This window comes from Berghia stephanieae, chromosome 2 (assembly GCF_034508935.2).
Source record: "Berghia stephanieae isolate SIO BIC M18660-M18661 chromosome 2, UCSD_Bste_1.3, whole genome shotgun sequence".
NCBI lineage: Eukaryota > Metazoa > Mollusca > Gastropoda > Nudibranchia > Aeolidiidae > Berghia > Berghia stephanieae.
In genome coordinates, this window is record NC_088361.1 from 13634768 (window position 1) to 13648391 (window position 13624).

Sequence of the window (13624 nt, forward strand, 5' to 3'; positions counted from 1 at the left end):
TAATAATAATAATAATAATAATAATAATCGATGACCCTTAGATTTGTATGGCGCATTTTCAAAATGATAGGTATAATGTTTAATGCTCATTGAATATGCATATTTATATAACCCGCGTCTTCTGTTTCAGTGTGCTCAATGCATCTTTTTATCAATTTCTGAAGAGTGCTACAATGAACACGGCACAATTTTAAAATTACATACAGAATGAGTTATCTGTTACACGCGCGGTTGTTGTACCTACATTCTTACACAGTAACTGTTGCTGCATGTAGTCAAGTCAAGTGTAGTAATGTGGGTAAAGCGCCTGGCTTTTACAAGAACACGCATTCGACGGCACTCTGAAACAAACAAACAAACAAACAAACAAACATGCATTTAAAATTTTGGTCAGAAAACTCGTCCTTCAAATATCGATCAATTAAAATGACTTAAGCCTTGAGCAAGTCACCTCGCTCTAGTTCAATTTCCGGCGCTGCACTGCGACTGATGCATGGGTTTCCTTGGAAAAGACCCTATAGAAAAATTTCCCCTAAGGGATGATTAAAGGAAGTTTTATTATATTTAATTTTTTGATTTTATGATTGTTCCCCTCAAAGAATCGCGTTAGAAGACAAATCAGGTCTCCTGTCAGACAGATTCTTACATTTAAAAAAAGAGCTTTTATATAGCGCGATATCCATTGAATGTGCTCAAAGCGCTTTACAAGGGGTCCCTGACCAACAGCAACATGTACCATGTAGAACGAGACATGACGCCTTTTAGGCGATATTACAATTTTTATCCGACAGAGACAACGCTGTTAACTGTCAGGTAATTTTACACCTGAATACGGTGAGAGAATGTGAGTAAAGAGCCTTTTCCAAGGACTCAGCCATGCACCGAGCGAGGCTCGAACTCAGGAACTTCCGATCCAAAAGCGAGTGTTATACCAGTAGACCACATAGCCGCAGACAACATCAAATGTCTCTTTGATTTGTCATCTCCTTTCAAGCACTTGGACTGAATCCGTCGCTGTCAGTTGCTATAAAAATGGATTTTGAAAAGGACAAATTAATATTAAATCTTATTATTGACTGGATGGAAACTTTTCGGACATATTCTTAGGCGAGACGAACGGCCATGGAGGAATACCTGTCACAGAATGGCAAAAAGTACGCTGGCAGAACACCCACCTCACTCCCAACATCACTAAACCAAGATCATCAACAGTACTACAAACAACACCTAGACTCATCACAACACGACCAACAGCCAGCACCCAGCAAAATCAAGAACCATCTCTTCCAAGACGCCTCCATACCAACAAAGACCTCTCTCAACTAAAACTACTGGCACAGGACAGAGAGAAATGGAGAACCATCTCTATAGAAATAGTTAGATCACTTGAACAAAACAGTTCACGGCAAGCGCCATTAGGACTGCGACGCTTATTAATTAATTGACTGGTACGGACTGTTTTATAGGTATAATGAGGAGCAGCATGACTCAGCGGTACAGTCTTTGCTTCGTACCCAAAAGGTAACGAGTTCGATCACCTGCCGCCGCGCTGTATGGCCTTGAGCAAGTCACCTAGCCCTAGATCACTTTGCGGCGCCGCACTGCGGCTGACACCTGGGTTATTCCAGTCTTCCCTTGGAATAGACCCTAAAGAAAAAATTCCCCTTGGGGATGAATAAAGGGAATTTTACTATTTTATTTAAATTTATAGGGTTCAAGGATACCGCTTTGTCATAAGTCAATAGACAATTGTCTCTCTTAGACCAAAACCTTGACTTTTAATTTTTACCTTTATTTTTCAGAAAGAAATGATTGTTGAATCAAAGGCGTCCACCACTCATAACTGTAATGTGTAAGTGTTTAAAAATCATATTTTTATTTGATATTCTACGTAATACTATTGTATTGTGTTTTTTTTACCTTTGAAAGCTCAAAGTACAGTTTCAAATTAATAAAGATTTTAGCATATCGATCTATCTATCTATCTATCTATCTATCTATCTATCTATCTATCTATCTATCTATCTATCTATCTATCTATCTATCTATCTATCTATTATCTCATCATCAACATCATCGTCATCATCATCATCATCAGCATCATCATCATCATCATCATCATCATCATCATCATTATTATTATTATTATTATTATTATTATTATTATTATTATTATTATTATTATTATTATCATTATTGTTAATATTATTATTATCATATTATTATTATTATTATTATCATTATTATTATTATTATTATTATTATTATTATTATTATTATCATTATTATCATCATCATCATTATCATTATCATTACTACAGCACTTTCATCATCATCTTGTGTTGCTCATTCTGTATTTAAGCATGTATCTACATGTGCGTAATATATGCGCGCGTGCGTGTGTGATTGTGCGACCAGGACAACATTGATACGAGTTTCATTTTTCTTCATAACCATTGGTTTTGGTCAATCCAAATTCCCACCCATTCATTCTCTTTTAGATATCGGTCAACCTGCATTATCAACGCTCCAGTGCAAGTGGTGAACGAAACGTTTCCTCTTTGTCCCTTCAACAAGCACAGAGAGTGGGCGCCTGATATTGACGATGTTTACCTGCTCGAAGATTTGGGGGAGGTTGGTAGATATAGGTAGTTCGAAGTTGACGTCACTCAGGTCTTTGTTATTGTTTTTTGCCATCCGCGATTATGAGTAATTCTCACTAAACTGTATTAACCAGACTATAAACGATCATGGTTACATACAGTTTTGTGTGTTGGTTAGTTATACTTCCGGATGGCAATGTTGTGAACTTCTTAGCCAAGCACATACTATCTATATCTACATAATAATAAAAACTGTAGTGCAAAGAGAAATGGCAGAAGACAATACAGTCATACTCTGGAACAACCAATATTTTGAAAATTTGGCTAGAAAACTCGTCCTTCAAATATCGATCGATTTAAATGACCCTGAACTTGGCAAAAACTCTCAAACCTGGGACTTCGCGATGCCCCAGGTTTGAGAGTTTTTGCCAAGATGAGCGTCATTTAAATCATCGATATTTGAAGGACTAGTTTTCTGGCCAAATTTTCAAATATGGGTTTTTCCAGAGTATTTCAGAATAGGCCCTCTTGATTTGTTCCCAATTCTTAAGTGTCAAACGTATTGCTTGATATTCTTTTGGTATAACAAAATACTTTCTGGTAGTTCCAATACTGACCCAGCTAGCCAATTACTTCTGGGTGCGCAGAGGGATCAGACAAAGCTTCGACGCGATCCGTGATCAAAATTTGTTCTTTGGCGTGTGAGGCGAGTTATCGATACTTTATTGAGACGGAAGTCCTGCCTTTCTTCTTCTTCTTCTTCGTTCCCGTCACGTCATATGGTCAGTCCGGTCTGGTGAATGAAGCCCACAGTGGTCCTGAGGTCGTCCTCACTGCCGTACAGCTTCTTTGAGTATGGGGTTGGGTCAGGCCAGAAGTTCCTTCTCAACTGGTTGTACCTTGCCTTTCAAATTTGAGTTAATGAGGTCTAGTGTTATGGCAACTGGCTTATAAATTAAAAAAAAATTGAACTTTTATATAGTGCAATATCCACTAAACGCGCTGAAAGCGCTTTACAAGGGGTCCCTGGCCAACAGCAACACTTAACGTGTAGGACGAGACATGACGCCTGTTAGACGATATTACAATTTTTTGAGAACAGAGTCAACACTGTTAACGGCTAGGTACTCATTTTGCACATGGGTACGGTGAGAGAATGTGAGTAAAGAGCATTTTACAAGGACTCAACTATGCTCCGAGGTTCGATCCTCAGTTGAGGTAGACTGATCTTTTGGGATGGTATTTTTTTCATCTTTTTCTTTCTTGCTTTGTCTGTCACCTTTCATATGCACTTGTTCAGTTCTTTACCGAAAATAACGACAAAGCTAATGTAGAAAATAACGATCCAATTTTAGTAATTCAATGCTTTGTGTTTGTTTTTTTTCCTGTTTCAGGGCATCATTTTGTATCACGTGACGACACCAACAATTGCCATGGTGATCTCCTCTAGAAGTTTTGTGGCTGTCGGCGGACATGACAATGGCACACTGCCGATTTTGCGTTATGGTAAGTTTCATCATCATCATCATCATCATCATCATCATCATCATCATCATCATCATCATCATCATCATCATCTCTCTCTCTCCCTTTCTTTCTCTATCTTTCTTTATCTCTCTCTCTCTCTCTCTCTCTCTCTCTCTCTCTCTTCTCTTCTATCTTGCTTTATTTTTCTCTCTCTCTCTCTCTCTGTGTCTATCTCTTTCTCTCTCTCTTTCTCTCTCTTTCTTTCCTCTCTCTTCTCTCTCTATCTTTCTTTCTTTCTCTCTCTCTCTCTCTCTCTCTCTCTCTCTCTTTTTTCTCTCATGATTCACGAGTTTGAGAGTTTTTGACAAGATGAGGGTCATTTTAATCGATCGAGATTTGAAGGACGAGTCTCCTGGCCAAAATTTTAATACATGTTTTTCATATCTAAGACAGAGTACTGACCATAACGTCAGTATTTTGGCGTCTCCTCTTCTTTACTTTGTATGCAGACATTGAATCTATTATTTAGCGCGGCTATGTGGATCAGAAGGTTCCCGGTTCGAATCCCACTCTGATCGGTGCATAATTGAGTACTTGGGAAAGGGTCTTTACCTACATTCTCTCACTTTACTCAGGTGTAAAATGAGTACCTGGTCGTTAATAGCGTTGTCTATGTCCGAAAAAAAAATGTAATATCGCATAACAGACGTCATGTCTCTTCCTACATGTTAAGCGTTGCTCTTGGCTAGGGACCCCGCTTGTAAAATTTGAGCTTGAGCTTTTTATATAGCGCAATATCCACTAAACATGTTCAAAGCGCTTTACAAAGTGTTCCTGACCAACAGCAATTTTTAACACGTAGAACCAGACACGACGCCTGTCAGGCGTAAAACACTTTGAAGTAAAACACTTTGAAGTAAAACACTTTGAGCACTTTTAGTGTATATTACGCTATATAAAAGCTTAAAAAAATAATTTAAAGTTGTTTCTGGATTAGCCGTATCTTAAACCTATCTAAGTTGGCAATCTAATCTACAAATAATGAATTTTACCTCCCTTAATCCAGGAGTGAGTGTGGACTACCCCAAGCCAGTTCAGGAGAAAGGGATGGTGAGGGTTTGTATGGACCGTATGGTATCAGGCTGGACGAGTACCAAGGGTGAGTCAAGATATCAACATACTTCAAGAGTTAACCGGATTTTTGTTTTGATGATAAAGGGGAACCCGAAACGTCAACGGTATCTGTCTTCGTTTATAAATTGGAGCTTACATTTCAATACTTATCGCTATTTTAACGAAGGATAAACGCTGGTTCTGTTGACGAATTTAAGAAATGAGTCGACAAAGACAACCTGCCGTTGTGAACATAGTAGTGTGGCGCCCGGGATGCCGGTGGCCATTCGGGCACCGGGTTGGATCTTAATTAGTCACAGACCGGGCGAGCAGCTCATGTAGCTCGTTGTCTCAATACCGGATGGTCTCGTGACGGTCAACCGGATTTACACCCTTGCCCTCCGTGTGCCTCAAGCCCCCTCACCAGCGACGAGGGGATCTGAGAGAGAGGGAATGGGGATAAATAAGTCCCGGCAACCCTTGTACGCAGCTTCCCTGACTACGGACAAAGATGCATATATACGAGTCGGTTTGGACGAATTCAATCCCTCGTGGGGGCGGGGACGTACACTCCTCTAAGCTTGGTGAGAAGTTGCCAGGCTTTGATACCAGTAAGAGGAGACATTGGGTGGCTGCGAATCGGCTTCGGTCGTGGAGCTGCCTGACAGCAAGTGCGCTTCATCAGTGGACTTTCCACCTGTCCTACGTGTACCGGATGTGGGCAAGAACCCGAAACAGCAGAGAATCTAGTCGATCGGTGTGTTGTGACGATGCTACCGGGCGGGTTCGCGACGGTGCATGAATGGGGACCGGACTTTGCTGATTGGGTCGATCGTCATAACATAGTAGTGTGAGAACCATAAGAGGCTGCTGCCGTTGTGTGCTAGAGAGGTGATGTTGCCCGCACACAATTGCCGAATTAGTCACCATCCTTACAACGCTCACTTCTAGGCAAGAGACCAGCTAGTCAGAGACTAGTAACGTTTTAAAAAATCCGATTTTTTAGTCACTTACTCTGCTTAGGCTTAAGACTAGCAAGTCATTTACTGGACTAGTAAATTATTTAATCTAGTCCACTTACATAAAATTGGTCCCATACCTAAGAATCATTTGCGTAGGTGGACCCAAATAGCTACATGATTATTTATTTAGTAAGAATTTAGTCTCAATTGAATATTTGATCCTCAAATACTGGAATAACCCTCGCCCCCCCCCCCCCCCCGCCCCCCCCGCCCCCCAATACAAAAAACCAACAGCTACACACTACTTGTTACACACTTATATCCAAGAGATATTAAAATGTAATCGATACAATTCTTATCTTTCTTGTAAACGTTTCCCTTTGATTCAATATTTGTTTTGTAACTCGTTTGATACAATCTTGTAAAGAAGAATAAAATACAATAGAATGTATATCTATTTATGGTACACACCCACTCACTATCCATTGAATATTTACACACCGTATGCACCGACTTAAACTTACGGCTCTATCTTGGTCTACAGTTATAAATAAATAAGCTTATCAACTGAGATTTTATGACTATGACTGCAGCTGTACTCTGAGAAAAAAAAAATCAAAACAAAACAAACAACCCCCCCCCAAAATTAAAAGAAAAACAAAACAAACCAGACCTTCCCACCCCTAAAAAAACACGAACCCCCCCCCCCCCCCCAAAAAAAAAAAAAGAAAACAAAACAACAAGACCCTCCACCCCTAAAAAAAAACAAGACCCCACCCCCCCCCAAAAAAAAAACGCGTTTTCAAACTTTTGGTCAGAATACTCCTCCTTAAAAAAAGTAGACCATCAGAGCAATAAAGCCCACGGAGCCGGAATTCATCCCGGTTTCTATAGTGTGAAACGGACAATATATAGCAATTGTTTTCTATCCTTTAGATAGGACGATCGTCTGTCGTAAAGTACTTTCCAACAAATCTAACAGACTCAGCGACCCATTCATTGCTAGGTGAACAGAGGGGTCAGAAAAAATGTCGATTGATCTTGGTCCCTTTGCCTGTGAAGCGAGTGCTCTACCAACTGAGCTATCAGGACCCCCTTACTCGTCCTTACATATCAAATAGTTGGAATTACCCTTTTCTTGGCAAAAACTCTCAAACCTTGGACTTCTTGAAGTCTTGCCAAAATTGTATATTCGCATTTTTTCAAAGTACGGCAGTAAAACTCAAATTGTTTCCTAAACACAGGCGGACAAATCAAATCCTTTTTTTTTTTAGCTTGGGCGACCGATGAATTTCTGCAATGACAGAATTTATGAAGAAGCTGTTATACAGATAGGTTATAAGACATGTAACGAGATAAAAAAATGTTAGCTCAAGATAGAGAGGGATGGAGACTGTTTGTCTGTGGCCTATACCCTGACCCAGGGTGAAAAAGGCAGTGATGATGATGATGATGATGATGATGATGATGATGATGATGATGATGATGATGATGGAAACTGTTTGTCTGTGGCCAGGGAGAAAAAGGCAGTGATGATGATGATGATGATGATGATGGAAACTGTTTGTCTGTGGCATATACCCTGACCCAGGGTGAAAAAGGCAATGATGATGGTGATGATGGAAACTGTTTGTCTGTGGCATATGCCCTGACCCAGGGTGAAAAAAGCAATAATGATGATGATGGCAGAATATTTCTCAAAGGCTAGACATAAGCAAGGAAGTTGTACAATAAGTCAAACGTATTCGAGGATAAGAGTAAAGATTTTAAAAATTGAGCTTTTATATAGTGCAATATCCACTAAACGTGCTCAAAGCGCTTTACAAGGGGTCCCTGGTCAACAGCAACATTTAACATGTAGGACGGGACATGACGTCTTTTTCGGACAGAGACAACTCTGTTAACGGCCAGGTACTCATTTTACATCTAAGTACGGTGAGAAAATGTGAGTAAAGAGTCTTTTCTAAGGACTAAATTATGTGCCGAGCGAGGCTCGAACCCAGGGCCTTCCGATCCGAAAGCAAATGTCATACAACAAGACCACATAGCCGCACATAGTCATTGATATACCATTATAGAAGGAACGAAGATGACGTCACTTAGCTCTTTTTCAATTATTTTTAGACAGACTGTTATTGATTCGTTTTCACTAAATCATATCTTATCTTACTTACATTATCGGAGTTCCGACTTCCTACAGAGGTTGAATGCCATAGAACGCCATTCTTCACGCTGTAGGGCCATTACCTTACCGGAGTCCAGTCTCTCTACAGAGGTTGAATGCCATAGAACGCCATTCTTCACGCTGTAGGGCCATTACCTTACCGGAGTCCAGCCTCTCTACAGAGGTTGAATGTCATAGAACGCCATTCTTCACGCTGTAGGACCTTACCTTACCGGAGTTCCGACTTCCTACAGAGGTTGAATGTCATAGAACGCCATTCTTCACGCTGTAGGACCTTACCTTACCGGAGTCCAGCCTCCCTACAGAGGTTGAATGTCATAGAACGCCATTCTTCACGCTGTAGACCTTACCTTACCGAGTCCAGTCTTCCTACAAGTTGAATGTCATAGAACGCCATTCTTCACGCTGTAGGACTTTACATTACCTGAGTTCCGACTTCCTACAGAGGTTGAATGTCATAGAACGCCATTCTTCACGCTGTAGGACTTTACATTACCTGAGTTCCGACTTCCTACAGAGGTTGAATGTCATAGAACGCCGTTCTTCACGCTGTAGGACCTTACCTTACAGGAGTTCCGACTTCCTACAGAGGTTAAATGTCATAGAACGCCATTCTTCACGCTCAAGGGCCATTACCGAGCGGTCGATTATCTTTTTGCCCGTATTTGCCTCCTGTAGATTTCCTATCCAGGACTTCCTTTGTTTGCCAAGTGCCTTTCTGCCAGCTACTTTTCCCTCTATCAATGATTTTTGGATTGTGTTGAAAATCATATCGATCAGAATATAAACGTTAAAGGTTACACACAGTTTTGTGTGTTGATATGTTTAATTCGACTGCCGGATGTTGTGAGTATTCTACCTAAACAATCGTTTAAATAATAATCATAATTAAAAGATTGTATCTAATTCATTTTTCAAACATGACATTTTCAGAAACCCAAACAAAACGAAGGCGGGGGTCATTCTTCAAATTGACTTCAAGGGGAGACTACCCAGGAAATTAGTAGACAAAAGTTTTCCCAATTCAATAGTTACCTCCTATTGCCACTACTTGGATTATATGAAAAAGAATGGATTGTTGTCGGCCACTGCCTGATGCTAAAGAATTACGATTTATCTTTGTATAAATACTAATATATAATACACACACACACAAACACACACACACACACACACACACACACACACACACACATATATATATATATATATAAATGTTTTTATTCTCACCTCATATGACATTTCCCTCCTACAACCCTGTTTCCTCCATCCGCTGGTATACAGATGGATTCTTAAGGGTGGTATGCTTCTAAGTTGTGTCAGGGAAGAATCCCCCCCTGACACAAAAGAGAGAGAGAGAGAGAGAGAGAGAGAGAGAGAGAGAGAGAGAGAGAGAGACAGAGAGAGAGAAAAAGAAAGAGAGAGAGAGAGAGAGAGAAAGAGAAAGAGGAAAAAGGAGGGAAAGATGTTGAGAGAGAAAGAGAGAGCTAAAGGGAAAGAGAGAAAGAGAGAAAGAGATAGAAAGAGAGAGAAAGAGAGAGAAAGAGAGAAAAAGAGAAAGAGAAAGAGAGAGAGAGAAAGAGAAAGAGAGAGAGAGAGAGAGAGACGAAGAGAGAGAAAGAGAGAGAGAGAGAGAAAGAGAGCGAGAGAGTGAGGGATATATATATATATATATATATATATATTATATATATATCTATATATATATATATATATATATATATTATAAGAGAGAAAGAAAGAAAGAAAGTATATGCAGAGAGAGATGAGAGAGCGAGAGGAGGAAGGACGGAGCGAGAGAGAGAGAGAGAGAGAGAGAGAGAGTAAAACCGATACTCAATCATTAAACTAGTTAGAGGATGTCAATTCCCATCTCTTCAAAGTTTTCTATGTATTTTTTAAAATCCTGATATATCCATCTCAAATATCACTCTGATCTCCTTCTCACGCAGCCATCGATATGCTATCTTGAAAAAAATCCATTTATTCATCCCATAGGGCAAAATTGTCTCTAGGGTCTATTCCAAGGAAAGACTGGAATAACCCATTGGTCAGCCGCAGTACAGCGCCGCAAATTGAGCTAGGGCGAGGTGACTTGCTCAAGGCCTCACAACGCAGCGGCGGGTGATCGAACTTGGCTCCTTTTGGGTACGAAGCAAAGACCCTGCCGCTGAGCCACGCTGCATCTTCATCTAAATCATTGTTAAATAATATTTGTATTTCATCAAAAGTGTTAAAATGAAATACGTCAACAAGCGTCCCTAATGTGTTGAAGTATAAATGTTGCTGCTCGAAGCTCGAAGAAATAAATAACAATGTGAAATTGAATGTAAGCTTCAATTTAATTACAAAAACAGATCAAATGAACATTTCGGGTTTCCCCTTTATCAACAAAACAGGATGATTTTTATCTGTTTTCGTATCTTTTTTAATAGAAGCTTACATTCTATTTCACATTGTTATTTAATGTTTTGAAACAAAATTATTTTTTAAATGATATAATCATAATTGAAAAAAAAAGGTGTATATCTGTAGAATTTTAAACAACTGCTTCAGTGACTAAAAATACAAATAAAAATTTTGTTTGAAATAATAATAATTTCATGAATTAATCTTAATGTTGTTCAACCCCATTGTTGTTTTGTGCGGCTATGTGGTCTTGTGGTATGACGCTCCCTTTCGGATCGGATATAGATTAATATATGACGAAACTGTTGAAAACGAATAGTAAAGAAAACTGATAGAAAATTTGCATGTGTATAATGTGTGATGAGAGAGAAAGAGAACGAAAGAAATAAAGAGAGAGAGAGAGAGAGAGAGAGAGAGAGAGAGAGAGAGAGAGAGAGAGAGAGAGAGAGAGAGAGAGAGAGAGAGAGAGAGAGGAGAGAGAAGAGGAGGAGAGAGAGAGAGAAGAAAGAAAAAAAAAAAAAAGAAAGAAAGAAGAGAGAGAGAGAGAGAGAGAGAGAGAAAGAAGAGGGAGAGAGAGAAAGAAAGAGAGATGTAGAAATAGAGAGAACGAAGAAAAAATAAAGAGGAAGAAAGAAAGAAAGAAAGAAAGAGAGAGAGAGAGAGGGAGAGAAAGAGAGAGAGAGAGAGAGAGAGAGAGGGAGAGAGAGAGAGAGAGAGAGAGAGAGAGAGAGAGAGAGAAAGAGAGAGAAGATGGTACGGGGGTTTAGTGGGGGACATTTTAAAACAAAAGAGTGAGAAAACGACAACAGATCATTGATTCGACCTATTTCAATAAATCCTCATTCTCATTCATTCTATTTTCCATACTCGCTCCCAAACCGCAATGTTGTTACGTCTTCTTCATCTTTATTTCATTCCCAGTTGAGATTTGGTAAGATAGAAAACTTTGTTATCACCAAGGATACAAAACAACCGAAATAGAACATTGACTATACAATCATTCTAACGAAGTCTTCCTTCAAGTGAACCCAGAACCTAGAACCCAGAACCTAGAACCCAGAACACAGAACCCAGAACTCGTCTATAAAACTAACGGAAATTGGCATAAAACATTTTTCCATTTTGATCACATACATCGATCAAATTGTGCGGCTATCTGGTCTATTGGTATGACACTCGCTTTCGGATCGGAAGGTCCTGGGGTCGAGCCTCGATCAGCGCATAGTTGAGTCCTTGGAAAAGGCTCTTTATTCATATTCTCTCACCGTACTCAAGTGTAAAATAACTACCTAGCCTTTAACAGCGTTGTCTCTGTCGGGAAAAAATGTAATATTGCTTAGCAGGCGTCATGTCTCGTCCTACATGTTAAATGTTGCTGTTGGTTAGGGACCCTTTGTAAAGCGATTTGAGCACGTTTAGTGGATATTGCTCTCTATAAAAGCTGAAGTTTTTTTTTGTGTGTTTGAGATCGATTTAAGACAATTACGACTTGCCCAAAAAAAAAAAAAAAAAAAAAAATTACCATGCGAATACTTAGATGCATTTTTGGACAAGTTTGAAGTCTTCTTAATTTATTGAGGCATGGAGCAAAGGCTTTTTTGGGTTAAATGAAATTACCTAAGAAAGGCCAAAGTGATTTTAAAAGCAACGCAGACTTCATGTCCACCACAGAGGATTGTGATACGTGGAAACCACTCACTGGCAACGTGCTCAAGAGTACAAGCCACGACTGATGATCATGGAATAATAGTATAGGCATTTATACTTAATGGCTATATGTCTAGCCAAGGACTCTTAAACTTGGGACTTTGGAAGACCCAGCTTTGAGAGATTTTGGACCTGTAAAACTTGGGACTTTGGAAGACCCAGCTTTGAGAGATTGTGGACCTGTAAAACCTCGGAGTTTGGAAGACCCAGCTTTGAGAGATTGTGGACCTGTAAAACTTGGGAGTTTGGAAGACCCAGCTTTGAGAGATTTTGGACATGTAAAACTTGGGACTTTGGAAGACCCAGCTTTGAGAGATTTTGGACCTGTAAAGCTTGTGACTTTGGAAGACCCAGCTTTGAGAGATTTTGGACCTGTAAAGCTTGGGAGTTTGGAAGCCCCAGCATTGAGAGATTTTGGACCTGTAAAGCTTGGGACTTTGGAAGACCCAGCTTTGAGAGATTTTGGACCTGTAAAACTTGGGACTTTGGAAGACCCAGCTTTGAGAGATTGTGGACCTGTAAAACCTGGGAGTTTGGAAGCCCCAGCTTTGAGAGATTTTGGACCTGTAAAACCTGGGAGTTTGGAAGCCCCAGCTTTGAGAGATTTTGGACCTGTAAAACTTGGGACTTTGGAAGACCCAGCTTTGAGAGATTTTGGACATGTAAAACTTGGGACTTTGGAAGACCCAGCTTTGAGAGATTTTGGAAATCTTAAACTCGGGTCTTTGGAAGCCCCAGCTTCGAGACAGTTTGGAAGTCTTAAACCCGGGACTTTGGAATCCCCAGCTTTGAGACAGTTTGGAAGTCTTAAACCCGGGACTTTGGACGACCCAGCTTTGAGAGATTGTGGACCTGTAAAACTTGGGACTTTGGAAGACCCAGCTTTGAGAGATTGTGGACCTGTAAAACCTCGGAGTTTGGAAGACCCAGCTTTGAGAGATTGTGGACCTGTAAAACTTGGGAGTTTGGAAGACCCAGCTTTGAGAGAGTGGACCTGTAAAACCTGGGAGTTTGGAAGACCCAGCTTTGAGAGATTTTGGACCTGTAAAACCTGGGAGTTTGGAAGCCCCAGCTTTGAGAGATTTTGGACCTGTAAAACCTGGGAGTTTGGAAGCCCCAGCTTTGAGAGATTTTGGGACTCTTTAACCTGGGACTTTGGAAGCCTCCTAAAAAAAAGC

General features: G+C 40.1%; 1 protein-coding gene across 3 annotated transcripts in view; it reads left to right on the forward strand.

Moving 5' to 3' along the window:
- The window catches only part of LOC144966719 (uncharacterized), a 13686-nt gene extending 3704 nt beyond the window's left edge, over nt 1-9982 (forward strand). For all 3 annotated transcript variants that reach the window (XM_078903487.1, XM_078903489.1, XM_078903490.1), the window contains exons 3-7: nt 1803-1852; nt 2502-2634; nt 3998-4109; nt 5137-5229; nt 9264-9982. In XM_078903487.1, the coding sequence (XP_078759613.1) occupies nt 1803-1852; nt 2502-2634; nt 3998-4109; nt 5137-5229; nt 9264-9334 (459 nt within the window). In that variant the 3' untranslated portion in view covers nt 9335-9982. The remainder of the gene's footprint in view (nt 1-1802; nt 1853-2501; nt 2635-3997; nt 4110-5136; nt 5230-9263) is intronic.
- Nucleotides 9983-13624: the final 3642 nt, after the last annotated feature.